Here is a 19,843-nt window from a genome sequence, read left to right on the forward strand (position 1 = left end):
CTTGTAAATCCATCTGGACCTGGAGACTTTTTCTTAGGGAGTTTATTGATGGTTCTCCAATTTCTTTTTCTGAAATGGGGTTAAGTATTTTCATTCCTCTTCTGTTAATCTGGGCAATTGTATTTTTGTAAATATTCATCCATTTGATTCAAGTTATCCAATTTATTGGCATACAGTTCCACAAATTAGCTTCGAATTATCTCTTTAATTTCCTCCTCGTAGTTGGTTTTGTTTTGGTTTGGTTTTTTTGATACTGGTAATTTGGTTATCTTCTTTCTTTTTTTTAAAATCAGATTAACTAAAGATTGGTCTATTTTATTGACTTTTTCATAAAACCAACTATTTATGAGATGAGTGGTTTTCTTGCTTTCAATGTCATTAATCTCTCCCTTGATTTTCAGAATTTCTAATTTAGTATTTAATTGGAGATCTCTAAAGTGTTCATTTTCTAGGTTTTTAGTTGCATACCTAATTTATTGATCTCCTCTTTCTCTAGTTTATTCATATAGGCATTTAGAGATATAGTTTCCCCTCAAAACAGACTTGACTGCATCTCATAAATTTTGGTGTAATATCTCATTAGTATGATTTTCTTGGATATAATTATTGATTATTTCTATTATTTGCTGTTTGATCCACCCATTATTTAAGATTAAGTTATTTAGTTTCCAATTAGTGTTTGGTTTATCTTTCCATGACCCTTTATTACATGTAATTTTTATGGCATCATGGTCTGAGAAGTGTATATTTATTATTTCTGCCTTTCTGAATTTAATTAAAAGATTTTTGTGCCCTAGTACATGGTCAATTTTGGTAAAGGTGCCATGTACTACCAAGAAAAAGATATATTCTTTTCTATCCCCATTAAGTTTTCTCCAGAGGTCTGTCATATTCAAGTTTTCAAAGATTTCATTCAACTTCTTAACTTTTTTTCTTGTTTATTTTGTGGTTAGATTTATCTAGTTCTGATTAGATTTATCTAATTCTGAGAGAGGGAGGTTGGGGTCTCCCATCATTAAAGTTTTGTTGTTTATGTCTCCTTGTAAAATCAGTTTTTTCTCTAGGAATTTAGATACCACTAAGTGCATACATGTTTAGTAATGATATAGCTTCATTACCATTGGTGCCTTTTAAGAATATGTAGTTTCCTTCCTTATCCTTTTTAATGGGATAAATATTTGATTTTTCTTTCTTTGAGGTCAAGATCACTCACTACTCCTGATTTTTTTTTTTTACTTCAGCTGAGGCATAATATATTTTGCTCCCTCCTTTTACCTTTCCCCTGTGTGTATCTCTCTGTCTCAAATGTGTTTCTCGTAAACAACATATTGTAGGATTCTAGTTTTTCATCTATTCTGCTATCCACTTCCATTTTATGGGACAGTCGCATTCACCTTTTGACATAGACTCATCTCTGGTCATAGATCTGTGTTCTTTATAGTTTGAATCGCTGTCCAGATGGTGGATCCTGCTCTTAATCAGTTATTTCCTGACTCAGTTTCTTTTCTGCATGTCTTGCCTTCAAAGGGCAACAATGAAGCAAATATAATGTGTCCCTGAGGGATCCAGTTTAAGATCAGCATCTTCCCAAGTGCCGTTTGTGTCCCCAGAGACCACCACAAGTAGGTAATGGTCAGGTGTTTTTAAGTCATGGGACATGCTTCTGTCTTGTAAATATGCCTCACAAAGACCATGGAGCTCCCTGTGTTATCAGATCACCAAATAATTATTTCAGTTCCCCAAACAGTGAGTCACTAAGAACCACTAAGGCTCTTCCAATGAGAAAGTTTCCTCTATGAAGACCTCAGATAGCTCATGAAGGTGAAAGCTGGGCATTTTTGGTGATCTCTTCATTTCCTTAAGATCATGGAAGGAAAATCAGCATTGTTCCCATTCTCATTCTAAGAAGTGGGAGGGATCAGAAAAATTGGAGAAGACTTGGGAGCCTAGGTCCCAATCTGGCCATTGGGGAAGAGGCAAAGTGAGATTTTAGGAAAGATTTCTGAGCCTGAAAGGGATATGATCTAGTTCAAAACATTATTTCAAGGGGCAGCTAGGTGACATAGTAGATTACTGGCCCTGGAGTCAGGAGTACCTGAGTTCAAATCCGGCCTCAGACACTTAATAATGACCTAGCTGTGTGGCCTTGGGTAAGCCACTTAGCCCCACTGCCTTGCAAAATAAACTAAAAAAAACACCATTATTTTAAGAATATTGTGAGACCATCTGGAAGTCAAACTCAGAGTTGAATTAATAAGAAATTATTTAATTGTGAAAACTTCCATTTGTTTGCCTGTCAGTGAGCCTGGGAGGAAGACATAGAATGACTAGCTCTGGGTTTGCCTCATCCAATGATTACATGGGCAGCCTCCTCATCCCAGCAAGGAGGGGACCCCAGGCTCTCAAAGGCTGAAGCAGCAAAGATGAGCTTGGGCAGATGGTGCACAGGATTTGAGCAGAGTTTCTGAGAAAGTTGATTTAATGAGTAAGGACCCCTAATCAAATTCTAATTAATTTTTGTACCTCCAGACCAAGCAAGTGAGCACCTTATGACCACCTAGTCATGGATGTATAGTCTGTGCCATTTTCTCCTGCCTAACCTAAATCAATGGAAGTGTCCCATGCTTCACCAAATCTACGATTCCCTGCTAATATGACATTTTTGGCCCTCAAGAGCAAAGTTTACCAATCAATGAGATTCTGTATTTCATACCACCTCTTTTGCATAGTTGGGTATCAAACTTTATAAAAATAAGATCCCAGAAGAAGGAGGCCTCTTAGATTGTGAGAAAGATCTGAAATACACTTCATTAGAAGGGCCCATGGATGCTTTAATTAAGTGCCATTGACTCAGAGCTCTGCCTCAGTCTCTTTTATTGAAGGTGGGACAATTGCTCTCCAGAATAGTTGAATCAGTTCACAACTCCACCAACAGTGTATTAGTGTTCCAAGTTTCCCACATACCCTCCACAATTTTTCCTTTTCCTTTTCTGACAAATCAGTCAATCTGATAGGTATAAAGTTATACCTCAGTTGTTTTTAATTCGAATTTCTCTAATCTAATTTAGATCATTTTTATATGACTAAAGATAGTTTTAATAAGCCTAATTTATTCTTTTAAAAAATTTAAATATTTTATTTATTTCTTTTTTCCACTACATGCAATGGCAGTTTTTACTAATCTTTTCTTGCAAGGTTTTGAGTTTTTCCATTTTTTCTCCCTATCTCTCTTCCCTCCCCCCTGACAGAAAGCAATCTGATCTAGACTCCACATTTATAACCATGCTAGACATAGATCGATATTAAACATGTTGTGAGAGAAGAATAAGATCCAATCAGAAGAATGAAAACATTAGAGAGAAAAAAATGACATAATACGGAAGACTATTTTAAAAATTGAAGATAATAAGCTTTGATCTGCATTTACACTCCACAGTTCCTTCTCTGGATATGAATAGTATTTTCCATCACAAGTCTTTTAAAATTGTCTTTGATTATTGTCCTACTGAAATAAACAAGTCCATCATTGCTGATTATCCCTCCATGCTGTTGTTAGTGTGTCCAATGTTCTTCTGGTTCTGCTCATTTTACTCATCATCAATTCATGCAAGTCTTTCCAAGCTTTTCTGAAATCTTGTCCCTCATGATTTCTTATAGTTAGAACAAGAATGTTCCATCAAATACATATTTCATAATTTCATCAGTCATTTCCCAAATGATGGGCATCCCCTCAAGTTCCAATTCTTTGCCAACACAAAAAGAGCTGCTATGAATATCTTTGTACATGTGGATTTGTTAGCCTTTTTCATGATCTCTTCAGTTTACAGATCCCCACAGTGGTATTTCTTGGTCAAAGGGTGCACACAGTTTCATTGCCCTTTTTAGGTTTTTGCAAGGCAATGGAGTTAAGTGACCCATGCAAGGCCACACAGCTAGGTCATTATTAAGTGTCTGAGGCTGGATTTGAAATCAGGTACTCCTGACTTCAGGGCCGGTGCTCTATCCACTGCACCTACCTAGCTGCCCCATACTAATTCATTCTTGATAAAACCCTGAAGACTCTTTGCAATCTCTGCTTCCCTTCTTAAATATGCACTAATCACCCCTTTTCTGAATCATTCTAGAATTACCCAGGAGTCGAAGTCAAGCTGATTGACCTAGTTTATAGGTTCTGTTTTCTTCCAAGTTTTGCATATTGATACAAGATTTTCCTTTCTATGGTCTTTTAGAACCTCTCCTAACTTCCAGATACTACTGACAGTGGCTTATCATTCATATCCACCAATCAATTCAGTACCTAAGAGTATTGTTCATCTAGTCTAAGTGACATGAATCCTCTAGGTCAACCAGATACTCCCTCACTCTCTCCTTATCATGTCCATCTGCCTATCTTGGGGATCAACTCCCTGTGTGTCATGGATGTCCTGTCATTGCCTTTAAAAAACATTCTGTTTCTTGGCAGAGGAAACAAACAGAGTCAAACTTGAGTAGTTTTATGGTCTCTCTGGTGTGAGTTATCATTGTTTTATCTGTCTCTCCTGAATGAAGATTCCAGCCTAGCTATAGCTTCCTCCTTTCCCCAAACAACCTCAAGTCAAACATAGTTCTCCCCCACTCCAGACTTGCCCTCATCTCTATCCTGATTACCCTTTTACCCCTGTCATGGCTCATCCAATTCAACCCTATCACACAATCCTCCCTTTCCTGTACTCTACAGTCTGGCAAATTCTCCTCCCCACCTCCATGCCTTTGCCCTGACAGTGTCCTGTGCCAGGTGCTTTCCCTCCTCACCTCTGCCTCCTTTCTGGCTCAACTCCCACACCATTTTCTATAGGAAGTTAATCCTGCTCCCTCTCCCCGTATGGGTATTTATATGCTGTTGACATATTTACAAACACACAGGGGAATGTGGCTTTTCATTTTCTAAATGTACTTTGTTTCCCAAGTGGACAAATCAAAAGTAAGGTCAGTATAAGGCAGGCTTTGAACCCAGTGAAAGCCCCATGGGTATTGAATGAATTTTGGGGGACTCAATGAATGAATTAGTGAAGATGAAGACAGGTTACAGTGCTCAGAACTGGGGAGAAAAAGAGAAGAGGAGAGGGAGCCAACACCAGCCCATCTCTTCCCTTCTGAGACGTAGTATAGTCAGGGCCTCTGCAGAAATGAGAGAAAGCAAGTCTTGCACAGCCCAATAGGGAGAGTAGTTGTGGGCAGTGGAGACATTGCCATCAAGATCCATCCATTGACCCTATTTCAAAGATGAGGTAGCAATACAACCTGGGCCTTTGAAAATCCTTGGGGTGCCCTTGATTTTTCAATGGCCATCTTTGGTCATCTTAAAAAGGCATCCTTGGGTTTGCGGAAGTAGCTCTGTGATGGAGATCTGTGTAGTTTAATTGTATATAATTATAAAATTATTGGCTCTGGTCATTATGCTTGAGAGAGAAAGATCCTGAGACACTGCTGGCTGTTCCTTAATTAAGTAATTTTTTCTTCCCTCTGGAGACCTAAAGGATCCCTTTCTTCAGTCCATCCCCAGACCCCCAAATCCTGAGGTTTTTCTCCCCATGTTTATTCCAGGTCTTTCTCCTCTATATTGCTTCCCAATTGTTTTCTTTTGACTTGTGGCTCCTGCTCCCTTGGTGTCTCCATTGGATGGAGTTTTGTCAGCCTCTGGCCCTCCCCTGCCCTCCCGCAGATGGTTTCTTCCCTGATTCCATTCCTAGGCACCTGAGATCATTGGAGTGAAAGCTGGAAGGGACCTGGAGACCACATTGTCAGGACTCCCCACATACACACACACATGCTTTTATCCCTTAATTCCGCCTAGGAATTTTTGGGCTGCCTCCCGTTCTTCCTCTAATTACTTGAGGGGTCTGTGCTGTAAGTCATTGTTCTGCCTGTGTGGCTCCTTTGATATGCCTCGATCCCACTTTCCCAGCCCCATTTGGGCTGGGATTTTTAAAACTTGTGATTGATTTGGGGGAAGTCTTTACTTTATTGTGAGTGCCCTGGCTATTTTGTTTCTGTTGAACTGTTCTATCATCCATGTTAAGTCAAACTATGATAAGTCTGCCCTTGGAGCTGCCCTTCATGCTAGAAGAGCTGCCTCTTTGACCTCTTCCATCCCCTTAATCTCCCCATCCCAGAAAGCCTTTCTGACCATACCAGCACCCAGGGTCCCCCCCTTTGGGGTTCCTCTTACAAGGTGAGTCTGTAGCAGACTTCAGGAGCAAGGTCCCCAATGGAGAGTCTTTGGTGACCCACATGATAAATTCCTGAGGGACCTGAGTTCTCAAGGAAAAGATCATTAGAGGGAGCTGTGCAATGCACAATAATGTGTCATTTCCCATTTTGGGCCAAATTACATGCCCCTCTGCCCCTCCTTCCCCCCAGACTGAACATCAGAACCTGAGAGGCTTCACTGCTGGTGACCCTTGCGGGAGAGCCAAGGCTCCAAGAGCCCAGGGTCCAGGCTTTCTGAGCCCCATCCCATGGCTCTCAACCCCTGGATTTTCTTCCTGTGACCTTTTAGCTCCTTCTCTCCCAACCCCACTTGCAGCCCTCCCAGCCAACACACCACCTGTCCCCATTGCCACATTCCTTCCTCTCTTGGCTCACATCACCTAAGCTCACCCAGGGAGAAGACTCTGGCTGACTTTGAAATCAACCGCAAGAATGTAGTGCCGGCATTTGCCTCCAGACCTGCAGGGCTCTACTGCTTCCTTCCCTTTCTTCTCCGGCCCCAAGCCCCCTCCTCTGTTCCTGGGATATAGCCACTGTACCTTCATGTGTCCAGGTATGGGACAAACAGGCCAAATGTACTCACCATCTCTACCTGATGCCTTTGAACCAACTGCCTGCCCTCCCCCATCAATCTGGGATGCTCTGTCCAGAGATTCTAGATTTGTCCATAGAATAGGATGCCCATCAGAGAGGGCAGTCAGCTTCCCTTCTCCTATGGGCGGGTGACCTCACAAAGGAGGCAGAGGAAACGATGGACTGCCAGACATCCCCTTCTCTCCTCCCAGATCTGGACATCCTGTTGCTTTGCTCTGGCTTTGGAGTCTTACAGAGAACTTTTCACTCAGGCTAATGGTTCCATTGTCTACATGGTCTTAATTCTGTGCCAGTTCAACTGGTATTCTCAAAGGTCTTTGTTCCTATACTCAGAATTCAATGATGATCCATGACACCAAATCTCCCCAGCTGGTCAGGCATCGGGCCCCATATTTCTTTTGGGTTACTACAAAAAATGCTGCCATGAATACTTTGGTTGTCATTCAATGGGTAGCATTTGTGCCAGGTGCTATCTATCTGTCTATAGACACTGAGGATAAAAGGGTAAAAAACAGAAACGTTTGTCTTTGCCCCTTTCACTGTGGAGCGAGAAGACGAAGGGGAAAAAAGGGACATTTTTTTGAATTACCTACAGTGTGCCAGGTCCTGTGTTTGGTGCTTTACAAATGGCACCACCAGCCTAGGAGGTGGCTACTATTATATTTCCTCTTTTACAATTGAGGAAACTGAGTCAGGCTTAAGGGTTAAGGCACTTGCCCATGGTCAGAAATTGTCTGAGGCTAGATTTGAACTCAGGTCTTCATGACTTCTTGCCTCCTCTCTTCTGTGTCGCCTAGGTGTCCATAGCAGGTACATGAAGGAACAGGTCGGGACAGGACTCAGGACCTCACGAAGGAGGCAACACTTAATCTGGGACTCTGAGGGAGCTCCAGATGTTGAGGTGGGGGTGATGATGGAGGGTATTGCTAGCTTGGGGACTGGCTTGTGAAGCAATGGAAATGGGGCATAGGTGAGGAAAACAGCTCGTCAGCCAGTCAGGGCTCCAGGCTTTGCAGGGAATAGCTGTAATTGAGGCTGGACAGGTGGCCCCCGAGGGAAGGGCTTTAAATGCCAAACAGATCAGAGAATCGGACATGAAAGGGTAAAATTTTCTATATACAGAGGATCTCTTAGGTTACATTTTCTATTCTGTCATCTCAGAAGCAAGAGGAGGATGCTAGGATCTCTTGGGGATGAGATAGTCAGAGCTGGGACTGGGACTGGGCCCTTTTTTGTCTGTGCAGGAGGGGTAGAGACAGGAGAGCAGCAGACTCAGGGCTTCTGATTCCAAGACCAGGAGGGTCCCCCTGCCCCAGGACCTGGGAGGCAGGGACCTTTGTCCTAAAATCACCTTCCTTTCTGAACTGTGGCCTTTCCCAACTTTGGCTTCCTGGTGGGGAAGGGACCTTGCTCTCCTTCCCTGGAAGCCCACTGCTGCTGCTCATCTTCCTGCCAACCCCTCTCTCACCAAGGGATCTGCCATCATTAACCCCACATTTCTTGGATGTCATTCTCCTTTCCAGTTCTGGAACAGTGGCTAAAGGACACTTCCATTCCCCCAAAAAGTTTCTGGGAGAATCCCACTAATTACCAATCCAGCCTGTTCTTTGAGGATCTTCATGCTGAAACATGAGAAGGGGAAAGCAGACCTGTCTTCAGAGGCACACGAGGTGACAGAAGGCAAGATGCCTTCCACCTCCCCACCCCCACCCCCAGCGAATCTCTGCCTCCAAAGTCACACTTGGGCAGTGGAGTCAAGACTTCATGAAAAGTGGAACAGACATCACATAATCCAGAACTCTCCAATGACTCGCATCTGCTCACCCGGGGTGTTGACTATCATCAACTTGTCTGGTACACAGTCCAGACCAGGGAGGGATGCCCAGTGGATAGTGAGGTCCTCCAGCCCCAGAACATCAGACTCCTCCATGAGATCCATGAGGATTTGGTAGAGTTGGGCTTAACTATCCACACAGGAAAAGTCAAGTGGACAGAAAGCATCCAGGCTGGGAGATGCAGTTGGATGGGCAACCCTGTTGCTCATCGTTCATTTTTGAAGAGGACTGAGGATACCACAGGTGATGTGGCTTGACCATAAATTGGATTTAAGTGAGGCAAGGTTACACGAAGTCATTGGTCTCACTCTCTCTCTTCCAGATTCATCCATGTCTAATGGCAGAAGAAAACAACCCTCTGGGTAGGTCCCTCTGGGTGTATCTCTTGAACACAGCCCAGAGATGGTTGGCTGGATTTGAAATTGGAGAATGGGAAAGGGGAGCAGACTGGATGGACTTGGGGAAAGGCTGAGGGCTTTTCAGGACCTCAAGTGTGTCTTTGAAACAAAGGCCCATCTTTTTCTTACGGAGATTTTTGCTTGGCTAGGAGTCATGGACCACCCTGGTGCCGAAATAAATAGAATGAAGGATTCCCTCCTCCCTCCCCTCTCCATTTGTACACTCAGTGAACAGGGAAATAAGAGACTGCTAGGTGTGAGCATCGGGATCATCTGGAGGCCCTTAGAAGCTATCTGACCACTGACCACCGACCGGCTCTTGGGCAACTTTCAGGGAAGCACAGGTTCTGGACTCTAGCAGCAGAGGCTGGGTGAGGTCTAGAATGCTGGCAGCCCTGGGTCCTAGTGCCACCCTGGAGATGCCCCGAGAAGCAACCTACTCTCCCTTGGGCTGGGTGGCCAGCCAGGGAAGCCTGGGGCAGGCCTGGGCCTGGAGGGAGCTCAGGCTTGGGCTCAAGGCAGCTGATGGCAGACCCCTGGGCAGAGCGGCCCCCCAGCCCATTCCCCAGCTTTATGGGGCCAATACCAGTCAAAGCCTGTTTAATAGGATACATTCTTTGATAGAGATAATTAACTTCTTTCTCTTTGGCGCCTCCTGGATTAAGGAGGCTTCTCCCATGCAAATAAGCAAAGCGTCAACGGGAAACAGAAATCTGGAGAGAAGACAACCTTTTATGTGGGTTCCAGCATGTGCTTAGGGAAGGGCCCTGGCAGAAAGTCCCCTGAGGGAGGCCTGGGCAGCCGCACTCCCCATGCCCCCTCCCTGCTGGGTCCGTGCCAGGCCGAGGCTCCATGGCACTTCTCACAAGGACACATGACCTGGGCAATGGGATCATGGACAGCAAAGCCTACCATACCCCCTTGGCATCTTCCTGCTGAATCTGTGCCAGGTCAAGGACCCATGGTACCCCTCATGAGGACACAGGATCCAGGCAATGGGGCCATGGACAGTGAAGCCTGCCATACTCCCATGTACCCTCCTTGCTGGGTCTGTGCCAGGCTGAGGACCCATGGCACGCCCTCGTGAGGACACAGGATCTGGGCAATGGTACCATGGGTAGTCAGGCCTCCCACACCCTTGTGACACCTTCCTGCTAAATCTGTGCTGGGCTGAGGTCCTCACAAGGACCCAGGATGAAATGAAGGAAGACATTTTTCCATCCAGAAATGTGTTCCTGAGTGATGCTCTGCAAGCTAGCAGCCCTCCTCTGTAAAGAGCCTATTAGGTGCTGGGTTCTGTCCTGGGAAGCAACCCCTGGCCTCAAGAAGTTTCTGTTCTATCTGGTGAGACAAGAACCTGAGAAGTCAATACAAATTCAACTCAAATCCACTCTTGGACTCATCTGACCTTCTCAGGGAGAATCCAGAAGGGAAGTTGAGGTCCTCCCCCCCCAGGCCTCAGGGCAGCTCTCATGCCCAGAAGACCCTCCTGACCTACACCTGCCACTCTCCAGGTGTCCCCCCCCCCACTGCTCCAGGATCTGTCCTCAAGGCCTCTCCTAGGGCAAGCTGCAAAGGCCCAGAGGGAGTCTGACAGACTGCAGGCCCGAGGCCAGGCTATCTTCCTCTGGCCCCCTCCGGCTCAGCAATGTCCAGAAGCAGCAGGACCAGGGCTGGGGAATGATGAGCCGCAGCCTGCCTCATTGGCGGCTGGGAGGGAGGGATCAATGGGGCTTTTTGAATAGTCAAGAGAGAAGCAAGGCTTCCTGAGGTCTCTCTGTCCTTGGCCCTGACCAGATCTTCTCCTTAGTCTTGAGGCAGGGGAGCATTTTAGGGAGGACATGGCAAAGCTGGAGGGCATCCAGATGTGTTGCCAGGATGGAGAAGGGCCTGGATGCCATAGCATCAGAGGTCCTGGTTTGGCTTAGAGAAAAAGAGGCTGGTGGAGCAAGGGGCAGCTTGCAGAGGCTGATTGAGGCTGTGGCTTCTTGACCATGTGGACTCCCTCCACAGGTGGTGAGTTCTGCAGAAGTATCCATGCATCCCTCCCCCTCAGGCCCAGAGGTATCTGAAGCTCTATTTCTGAGGCTTCATTTTCTAAAAGGGAAAAGCCCATCTTCTTCTGGGACTACAGAACCCTCAAGACTGTTGTGAGTCATCCTGAAGCCCCAGTTTCTCTTGTTCCCTTCTCTCCCTCTCTGCCTCACTCTCACTCCTCTCTCCTTTTTGTCTCCCTCTCTCCCTCTGTCTCTCTCCTCTCTGTTTCTGTATTTCTTCCTCTCTCCCTCCCTCCATTTCCATCTCGCTCTCTCCTGTCTCTCTCTCCCTGTCCCCTCTCTGTCTCTGTCTGATTCTCTCTCCTCCTCCTCCTCCTCCATTTTCTGCCCTTTACATTTGCTGGTTTGGAAGGCCAGTTGCCCAATGGTTTCTCCCTTGTTGCAGGACATTGGCCTTTTGCTTTTTCTTTTCATAAGAAAAGCCAGGAGTCAGTCCCCTTAGCTTCTGCCCAACCACTGAGAGAGAGAGAGAGACAGACAGAGAGAGAGAGAGACAGACAGAGAGAGAGAGAGAGAGAGAGAGAGAGAACATTTTAAAGGGAACAATCCAAAAAGGTCTGGTCTGTTCTCTCTGGAAGGGACCTCAGTTGGCTGGGGGGGAAGGGAAGCAGGGAAAGAAAGAGGAAGGGGAGGAGAAAGAAGAGAAGAGGAAGAGGAGGAGGGGGAAGAAGAGAAGAGGAAAAGGAAGAGGAAGGAAGAGGAAGAGGAGGAGGGAGAAGGAGCAAAATAAACTGTTGCTTGCTGGCCTTTGTGAAACAACTGGATTCTTGTGCTCAGCAGACTTCCCACATCAAAGCTTCCCACCTCCACCCCCCCCCCCCCCCAGAGTCCAGCCTGGACGCTGAGATGCCCTTTTAAGCCTCTATGTCTTGGCCTTCATGCTCAGTCAGAAACACTGGTGTTTTCCACAGCCCTACTGGTGTGGGAGACCTTAGAGTCTGAGGAAGGAGGACAACAAGGCTGGACGTGTCCAGATGCTGCAAGTGCAATGGTGCCTCACTGCTCCATCATCTCACTGGACCAAGCTGATCTGACCAACAACGGCAGAGGCCCAGGATGGGAGGGTGACAGCCTCCGCTGGCTGGTCTCAGCTCACACCACTGAGGGAGCTCTGCCCCAAGCATGACACTTCCCCATCGGAGTGATGTGAGTGCCTTATCCTCCCTGGCAGCAGTGCCCTGAGCATCCTTACAGTGCCAAATGGGCGACTGACAGTAGCGGATGGCACAGCCTCTTTTTTACCCTGATCATCATCAGGGCATCTGACAAGGCCACGACACCACCTTCCTGGGGTTTGTTTCCAGGAGACACTGAGCATCTTGGGACACAGCTGTCTACCCCAGGAAGTTTCCATGGTGCCCAGGATGCAGTGTGGGTGATAGACCTTCCCTGGACCCTCCCTAGGATCTTGAGGAGACTTTGTTTATTCCCCCCTCGGTCAGCTGTCCAGGCCCAAAACAGTAGGAGGGGCCCAGAGGAGGCTAGGACTCAGATGGGTTCAGGTATGTCCTACATTGGAAAGGAGAGGAGGTGGGATTCCAGTCTTCCTCTGGCCCCTCAGATTCAGGGTTTCAGATTTAACTTGGTTTTTGTTGATATTTTATTTTTCCAAATGCATGTAATGAAAGGTTTTCAACATTCATCCATGTGCACATGCATATTTGAAGTCACAAAGTTTCCTTCCCCCTCCCCCTCCCCTCAGTGGAGCACAGTCAGGTTAACATTGTAGTAAATATGTCTAGCGATCAATCAGTCATTTTTGGTCTGAGAAATTAGGATTAAGGGAGAGAAATACATAAGAGATGCTTTAAACAGTGAATGTGGTGATCATCAGACTGTGAAGGGTCTGTTTTGTTTTGTTTCGTTGTGTTTTGTTTTGTTTTTCTTCCTCTGGATGGGGGTAGCATTGTCCAGAGATGGTCTGTCTACTGGGGTTGTCCTAGCTCTCGGAACTGCTGAGATTTAGCCTTCAAAATCTGAATTATTTTACAGTCTCAATGGATTAATCTTGTCATTTAGCGGAAACTTGCAGTCTGTGGGAAAAAATGCAAAATAATGAAGACAGAAAACCAAAGTCTCTCGGAAACTGCCGGGGATAGTAAGAGTAAGAGAATCGGGCCCAAGTCTGCCGGCTCTCCTGTGGCCTGGCCTGAGGCCGATGGAGCCCCCACAGGGGCGCAGCACTAGCGAATGCAACCTGCCCAGCCCCGAGGCTTTCCTTGGACCCTTGGCCTGACAAGCCATATGCCCCTGATTTAATGCAAGAGCAGAGTGACCTTGGTTATGGACAAGGTGGAAGGGGAGCCGGGGGAGAAGACAGGAGCTGAGGCAAAGGTCCGCTCCCAAGCCTTGAGGAAGCCATCTTATGTGGCGGTACACAAAGAAAGGTCCGAAGCTGACCCTGCCCTCCAGGCGCTCCCACTCTGTCGGGGAGAAGGACTCCGAAACTACTGGGTGGACAGTGGGCCAGCTCTGGCAGGCAGCGCCATCCCAGAAGGCTTCTGGGTAGATGTATGTGTGTCAGAATGACAAAGGGAGGGGAAAGGAGAGAGCTCACCCAGGCACCTGGCACAGGCCCCAGCACCTGAGGCAGACGAGGCCATAGCCTGCAGTCAGCTCCCCAACAGTGACCGAAAAGGCATTCATTCATACGGGCTAAACATTTTACAATCATTCTCCCATTGGTTCCTCACCCCACTCTGGGCAGGCAGGGGCTCTTATTACCCCCCTTTTATGAATAGGGAAACTGAGGCAGGCTGCAGGGCAATGACTTGCCCAGGGTCACGGAGCTAAGTGCATGTCTGAGGTCTTCCTGACTCCAGGCTGTCTAATCTGTCCTCTGGCCAAAGTGATCTTCTGAGGACGCTCCTCTGCTCAGTCAGCTGCCTTGGCTCCCTGTTCCCTGTTCTGTCACCATTCCCAGCCTCCCAGGCCCTGGTTGTGAGCTACCAGCGGGCTCTTGGAAGTCCTTTCAGCCGCGAATAACCGATCATTTGGCCATGTGACACTCCAGCCGGGTTCTCTTTGCAGTGACTGTGCTTCACCTCATGCCCCCCACTCTTGCCCCCTCCCCATCATCTCACTTTCGTCTCATTTGTCCCTGCGCGGGCTTGGTGGAGTGGGGGTGTTGTCGTACCCCAGCACGCAGGAGGCAGGCTCCAGCATCTCTGCTACAGTTGGTGAATGGCTAAGGGGCTTTTCTGTGGCTGGCACTGTGTCTGGAGGCAGGAAGACTTGAGCTCCAGTCTGATCTGAGACAACCACCAGCTAACTTCTGCCTCAGTTTCCTTAAGTGTATGGGACTTATAAGAGCACTCACCCCTCCAGGGGGTGCCTGGCGGTGCCAGCCCAACTTCGACCATACCCTCAGGGAGCTCATAACTGAATAAGAGCGTCGAGATGCCAACTCTGGGAGCCAAGTCCCGGGCAGTGTGAGTGGAGAGTCCTCTCAGAGGGGAAGCAGGGGAGGGAGGGCATTCCAAAGACTCGGAGCCTGGCATTGCCCACGTCGCTGGGTGGGGGGGGCTGTAAACTGTCTAAGCGGGAGTGGGGGGGGAGGAAGAGGCTGGAAGGCGGATTGTGCATTTGATCCCTGGACCCCCGGGGTTTATGGCACCTCCGCCCCGCAGGAAGATCGCCTGGGGTGCCGGGGAGGCGGCCCGGGGACAGGAGGAGGTGCCGGAGGGCCAGCTTCGGCGGGGTGGGGGGCGACGGGGGGATGGGACCTTGGCAAGTCCTGAGGGGGGGCGTGCAGGAGGCAGCGGAGGCCGGGTTGTACAGCGGCCCCCCGGCAGAGGAGCGGGGGGGCAGCGAAATGGGGGGCAGAGGAGCCCCCGAGAAGCGAGGGTCCGGGAGGGGCTGCGGGGGAGAGGGCGCTAGGCTTGGGGGTCACGGGCTCTGGGGGGCAGCGACCAGAGGGACAGGCTTTGCTGGGGGGGCAGGTTGCTGCCCTCTGGCTAGGCGGACCGCGTGGGGGCGGGGTCCACGAGTCCCCCCACCCCGGGCCGCGTGGCCGCGGTCTCGGGGGGCCGGGGGCCCGGCTCGGCGCCCCCTCAGCCGCGGAGAAGCCTCCCCCCGCCCCCGGGGCCCCCCTCCCCGGGTGCATTAATTGTTCGGGGATTGGGCGAGTCCTTACTCCGAAATTAGGCGGCGCGTGGCTGCCGCGGGGGGCCGGGGGCGCCCCCCGAATAATGCAGGGCCTCCAGCGGCCGCGCGGGGGGAGAGGAGCCCGGGGCGCCCCCCGCCGCTGAGCTGAGCAGGAGGCTGGAGTGGCCGCTGGGGGGCAGGCGCCTCCCGTCCGCGGGGGTCCAGGGCGCCCCTCCCCGGCTGCCCCCCGCCCCCAGCGCCCCCTCCCCGCCTCCCGCAGCACAACCGCGCTCTCTACTCGTTCGAGGACAACGCCGACTACGTGTATGACGTCATGTGGTCCCCCGCGCACCCCGCGCTCTTCGCCTGCGTGGACGGCATGGGCCGCCTGGACCTGTGGGACCTCAACAGCGACACGGAGGTCAGGCCCCGGGGAGCGGGGGGCGGGGGTCCGGAGGGGCCCTTGGAGTCTTGGGGCGGGGCCCTTGGAACTGGCCAGCTCCCGGGGGGGGACCGGCTGGGGCGCGGGGTCCCCTGGAGCCTGGTGGGGGCCCCTCGCCCCTCCCCTGCCCACTCCCCAGACGCTTGCGGGGGATCCCAAGGACAAGCCCAGGATGCCCCGGGAGGGCCTGCCGGGTGTCACCCCAGCCCCTGCTGCCACCCGGGTGTCGCCCCATCCCCGGCTGCCACCCCGGGTGTCGCCCCATCCCCTGCTGCCACCCGGGTGTCGCCCCATCCCCTGCTGCCACCCGGGTGTCGCCCCATCCCCGGCTGCCACCCCGAGTGTCGCCCCAGCCCCTGCTGCCACCCGGGTGTCGCCCCATCCCCGGCTGCCACCCCGGGTGTCGCCCCAGCCCCTGCTGCCACCCGGGTGTCGCCCCATCCCCGGCTGCCACCCGGGGTGTCGCCCCAGCCCCTGCCACTCCCAGCAGAGTCCAACCAAGGCTGGCGAAGGCACCGTGCCCACTTCCCCGGCCCACCGTGATGGGCTCCCCCCACGCAGGGGCCCTGGCCAGGGAGCTCCCCAGCGGTGCTCATTTTCCACCTTCCCTCTGTTGGGGGTCTGGTCCACGATTCCAGGCCTCTGGCTTGACATTCAATGCTCCTGGGCTTTGCAAAGATGGGAATTCTGGGGGAAGCAAGGTGAAAAGACCAGGGCAAAGGTGCCTCACCCCACCCCAGGCCCCCAGCCCTGGCCTGGGCCTTGCCTTCTTCAGCACAGCTGTTGGAACTGGGGAAAGACTGATTATTGGGAAGGATCTCCTCTCCCAGGGCCTGCTCTCTGCCTGAGCCCCATACCCCCTCACCTGAGGGCCCCAAGCAATGCCTAAGGACGGAGCAGGCAGCGGGCTGGGCCTCACCTTGGCTGGGGTGCAGCGGTTCAACCTTCCCTTGAGTGCCATGGGTCAGAAAGGATCATTACAGATACCAGCGGGCAGGGCTGGGGGTGGGGGGCTGGGAACTGGGGGAATAGGGGAAACACTCTGAACCCATTCCTCCAAGCCTAGGCCAGGATCAGAGCCCTCCACACCCCGGGATGTACCTTGCCACCGCCCAGCCAGCGCCTAGGGCCTAGGGACCTTGGTCTCCCAAGTGCAGCAAAGAGAAACCCTTCTTCCTGCAATGTGGTTTTTATCCTCCTTTCTCAGTATTTCCTTTCCTAGTATTCCCCCCCTCAGCCCCCCAAGTTGGTCTAAAGCTTTAAGAGCCACCATATCCCTTGGACCCACTAGAACTTCCTCAGTATCCCCAGCTTCTGGGGTCCATGGGTCCCTGCCCTGAGAGGTCCCCTACCCAGGCCAAGTCAGAGGCCCTCTCCCCACCCTCTCAGAATGCCTTTTGGGTGAATCATTATTGCTCCTGTAAGGCCAGGCTCTCTGTGGTTTTAATTCACAGAATAACAACCCAGCTGCCCAGTGCACTGGAGCCCTCTCCAAGGTCTCGGCTTCCCAGCCTGTCCAGACTGAGCTGGGGCCGGAGGAGAGCCCAGGCCCTGCTCAGCCCTTTCCCTTGAATGTAGCCAGCTTTCTGTGGGGTTTTGGTGTCATCGGCAATTGCTGTCAGCTGTTGGCGAGGTGACCCCTGGGAGTTAGGCCTTGGACCTCTGGAAGGAAACTGGGGTCGTTTCTGTCTAAAGCCCCCGGTCCTGGAGGTTCCGAAGTCCCAACCGAATGGGGCCATCCAGAAGGAAGCTCAGAGGAAAGCCATACAAAAGCAGTAGTATCAGCTGGTCGGTGGGAATGAGGGAGAGGGAGGGGGTTCCTGCAGAAAGGTATGCATCAGAAAGCTTAGGGCCGGGCCGGGGGATGGAGGGAGCCTCAGAGTGTCTGACAAAGGCAGTCAATGAAGCATCAAGGGCTGGGAACTGCAGGGTGCTGGGTGAGAACAGGCTGCAGGAGTGGGGACTCTCCCCTCTGCTTCCTTGGCCCTCAGTTCTTCCCTACCCAAACATGACTTGACTTGCAAATGAATTTCTTAAGATAAATTGTACTTGGACCTTAAATCCTCCGACTTTCTTAGCAACCTCAATCTGGTCATTTCTGAAAGTTCGCCTTTCCTCTGGTCTACCAGTCCTATGGCAGTGCCCTCTGGAAAGGGCATCAGCTTAGAGGGGCATCAGCTGGAGAATGGGGGTGGTGCTTGTGTGTGTTTAAGAGAGGCAGAGACAGATTCGCAGGGAGAGAGCAGACTTCCCTCCCCTCCCAGGTCTCTCCGGAGCCTGGAAGCCTCAAGTAAGAAAACTGAAGAACAATTTGCCAGTTTCCCCTCCCCCTTCACTCAGGTGGTGTAGATTGGGAAGGGGGGGGGGGGCTCTGCCAGGCAGACCCTGGAGGCCAGATTCAGAGATCAGAACTTTTTCGCCCTTCCTCGGCAGGTCCCAACTGCCAGCGTTGCTGTGGAGGGCGCATCGGCCCTCAACCGTGTCCGCTGGGCCCACACTGGCAAGGAGGTGGCCGTGGGGGATTCCGAAGGCCGCATCTGGATCTACGATGTGGGAGAGGTAAGCGTGTCTTCCTCCTCTACCCCAGGGCATCATTCAGAGCCAGGTTTCTGGACTATGAAGGGCTGTTGACAGGGCGGTAGCTCTGGCCTGGGAGGTACCTGGGGAGTGCCTCTGACTTGACTTCTGGGGGATCCCGTTGCCTCCTGGGCAGGGCTCGAACTCTCCCCTCGCAGGACAGTCAATCCCAGCCCTTTAGGAAGCTCCCTGCTCCCTGTTATTGTGTTGTGAAGCATAGCCTGCCACTGGGCCTCCCACCGGAAGGCTTCCGACCTCCCAACAGGCTTTGAATGATGAGTTCTAATTGAGGACTTTGGTGCCGGTGCCTGCTAAGACAAACTTTTAATGGGGATGCTCTATGGAAAGCTCCTTTTCTTTCTCTTCAATCATACACACAAGTTTCATGTGCTTCCCGGGGCTTTCCCTGGCGGCTCTTGTGGCCGGTACACCTAGGAGACATTGAGAGTCATGTCTATCTAAAGCCCCTGGTACTGGGGGTTCAAAAGTTCTAACTGAATGGGGTCATCCAGAAGGAAGCCCAGGGGAAAACCATGTGGAGAAAGAAGGGAAACAGTGTCTGTCAAAGGTGTGCTGGGCCAAGGTAGTCACTGAAGCATCAATGAGTGACCTCTGTGGCCCAGTCCAGTCAAACGGGCTCTCCCCTAGGCTCCTGGACCTTGACTGGTCCAGGGGGAAGCTGGGCAACTGTCCCATGGCTCATTGGAGCAGCATGGCTGGGGCCTGTGCCAGCCCAGTGGGGGCAAGTGATGTGAACTGGTAAGGGAGAGGGACAATGGACGGTTGTGTGAGAGCCATCTCGTGATCCCCAAGCTCTTCACCGACTTGGAGAAAGATGGCGCCCTAGGAATAGGAAATGCTCCTGCTAGGGACTTACCTCTGCCCCTGGTCATCCAGAGATAGGGAAAGGGTTTGGAGCTTTGTGAAAGATCCCTTGTAGGAAAATCTGGTCTGACAGAAAAAGACCCCCTCCCTCCTTCCCCCCACCTCCCTCAGGAAGAAGTCAATGGTATTTCCAAGTTACTCCCCCATATGCTGGACCACCTAACCCACCTTCACTTTTTGCCTTATTGTGAAGGAATAAATGATCCAGGGACATTTCCTCTTTATGACTTTCGGGATATTTGGTTGAAAATGCCAGGCTTTCTCTCCTGGGTGAATGGGGTAGCAGACCCCATTGTGGCACAGGTGGGCTTTGCAGGATGCATGTTCCATGAATGCCTAGCCACTGGTCCACCCCTGGGCTCAACCAGGGCCAGGACTGCTGGAGGGAAGGACCTGAAGGTCACTGCTTGTGGGGGTGCGGGCCCCTCTGCACTGTTGGGTGCGGTTCTGCTCAGGTTTCCACCATGATTTTGGCAGGCCAAGGCTGGCTTTTATTTTCATATTATTCAACTTACTTTTCTTGGTGATATTACAGTCTCTGGAAATGTCGGCCGTCACTGGCTGGTTTCATCTATTGTCTGCTGTCTAGACAGGCTATAGAAAAATATCTTTGCCACACAATAGGCCAAACAATTAACTCTCACCTCCTCCCCCCCAAAAATGCAAGCACACAACCCAGAATTCACTGTAATTTCCCAAGCTTGTCCCCCACCCCCACCT

At 50.8% G+C, this 19,843-nt stretch overlaps 1 protein-coding gene across 1 annotated transcript in view; it reads left to right on the top strand.

Moving 5' to 3' along the window:
- Nucleotides 1-19,843, top strand: part of DYNC1I1 (dynein cytoplasmic 1 intermediate chain 1) — a 149,271-nt gene that overhangs the window by 120,246 nt on the left and 9,182 nt on the right. Inside the window, exons 15-16 of the mRNA XM_074195358.1 lie at nucleotides 15,500-15,640; nucleotides 18,095-18,220. Of these exons, the coding sequence (XP_074051459.1) occupies nucleotides 15,500-15,640; nucleotides 18,095-18,220 (267 nt within the window). The remainder of the gene's footprint in view (nucleotides 1-15,499; nucleotides 15,641-18,094; nucleotides 18,221-19,843) is intronic.

This window comes from Macrotis lagotis, chromosome 7, assembly GCF_037893015.1.
Source record: "Macrotis lagotis isolate mMagLag1 chromosome 7, bilby.v1.9.chrom.fasta, whole genome shotgun sequence".
Taxonomy (NCBI): Eukaryota; Metazoa; Chordata; class Mammalia; order Peramelemorphia; family Peramelidae; genus Macrotis; species Macrotis lagotis.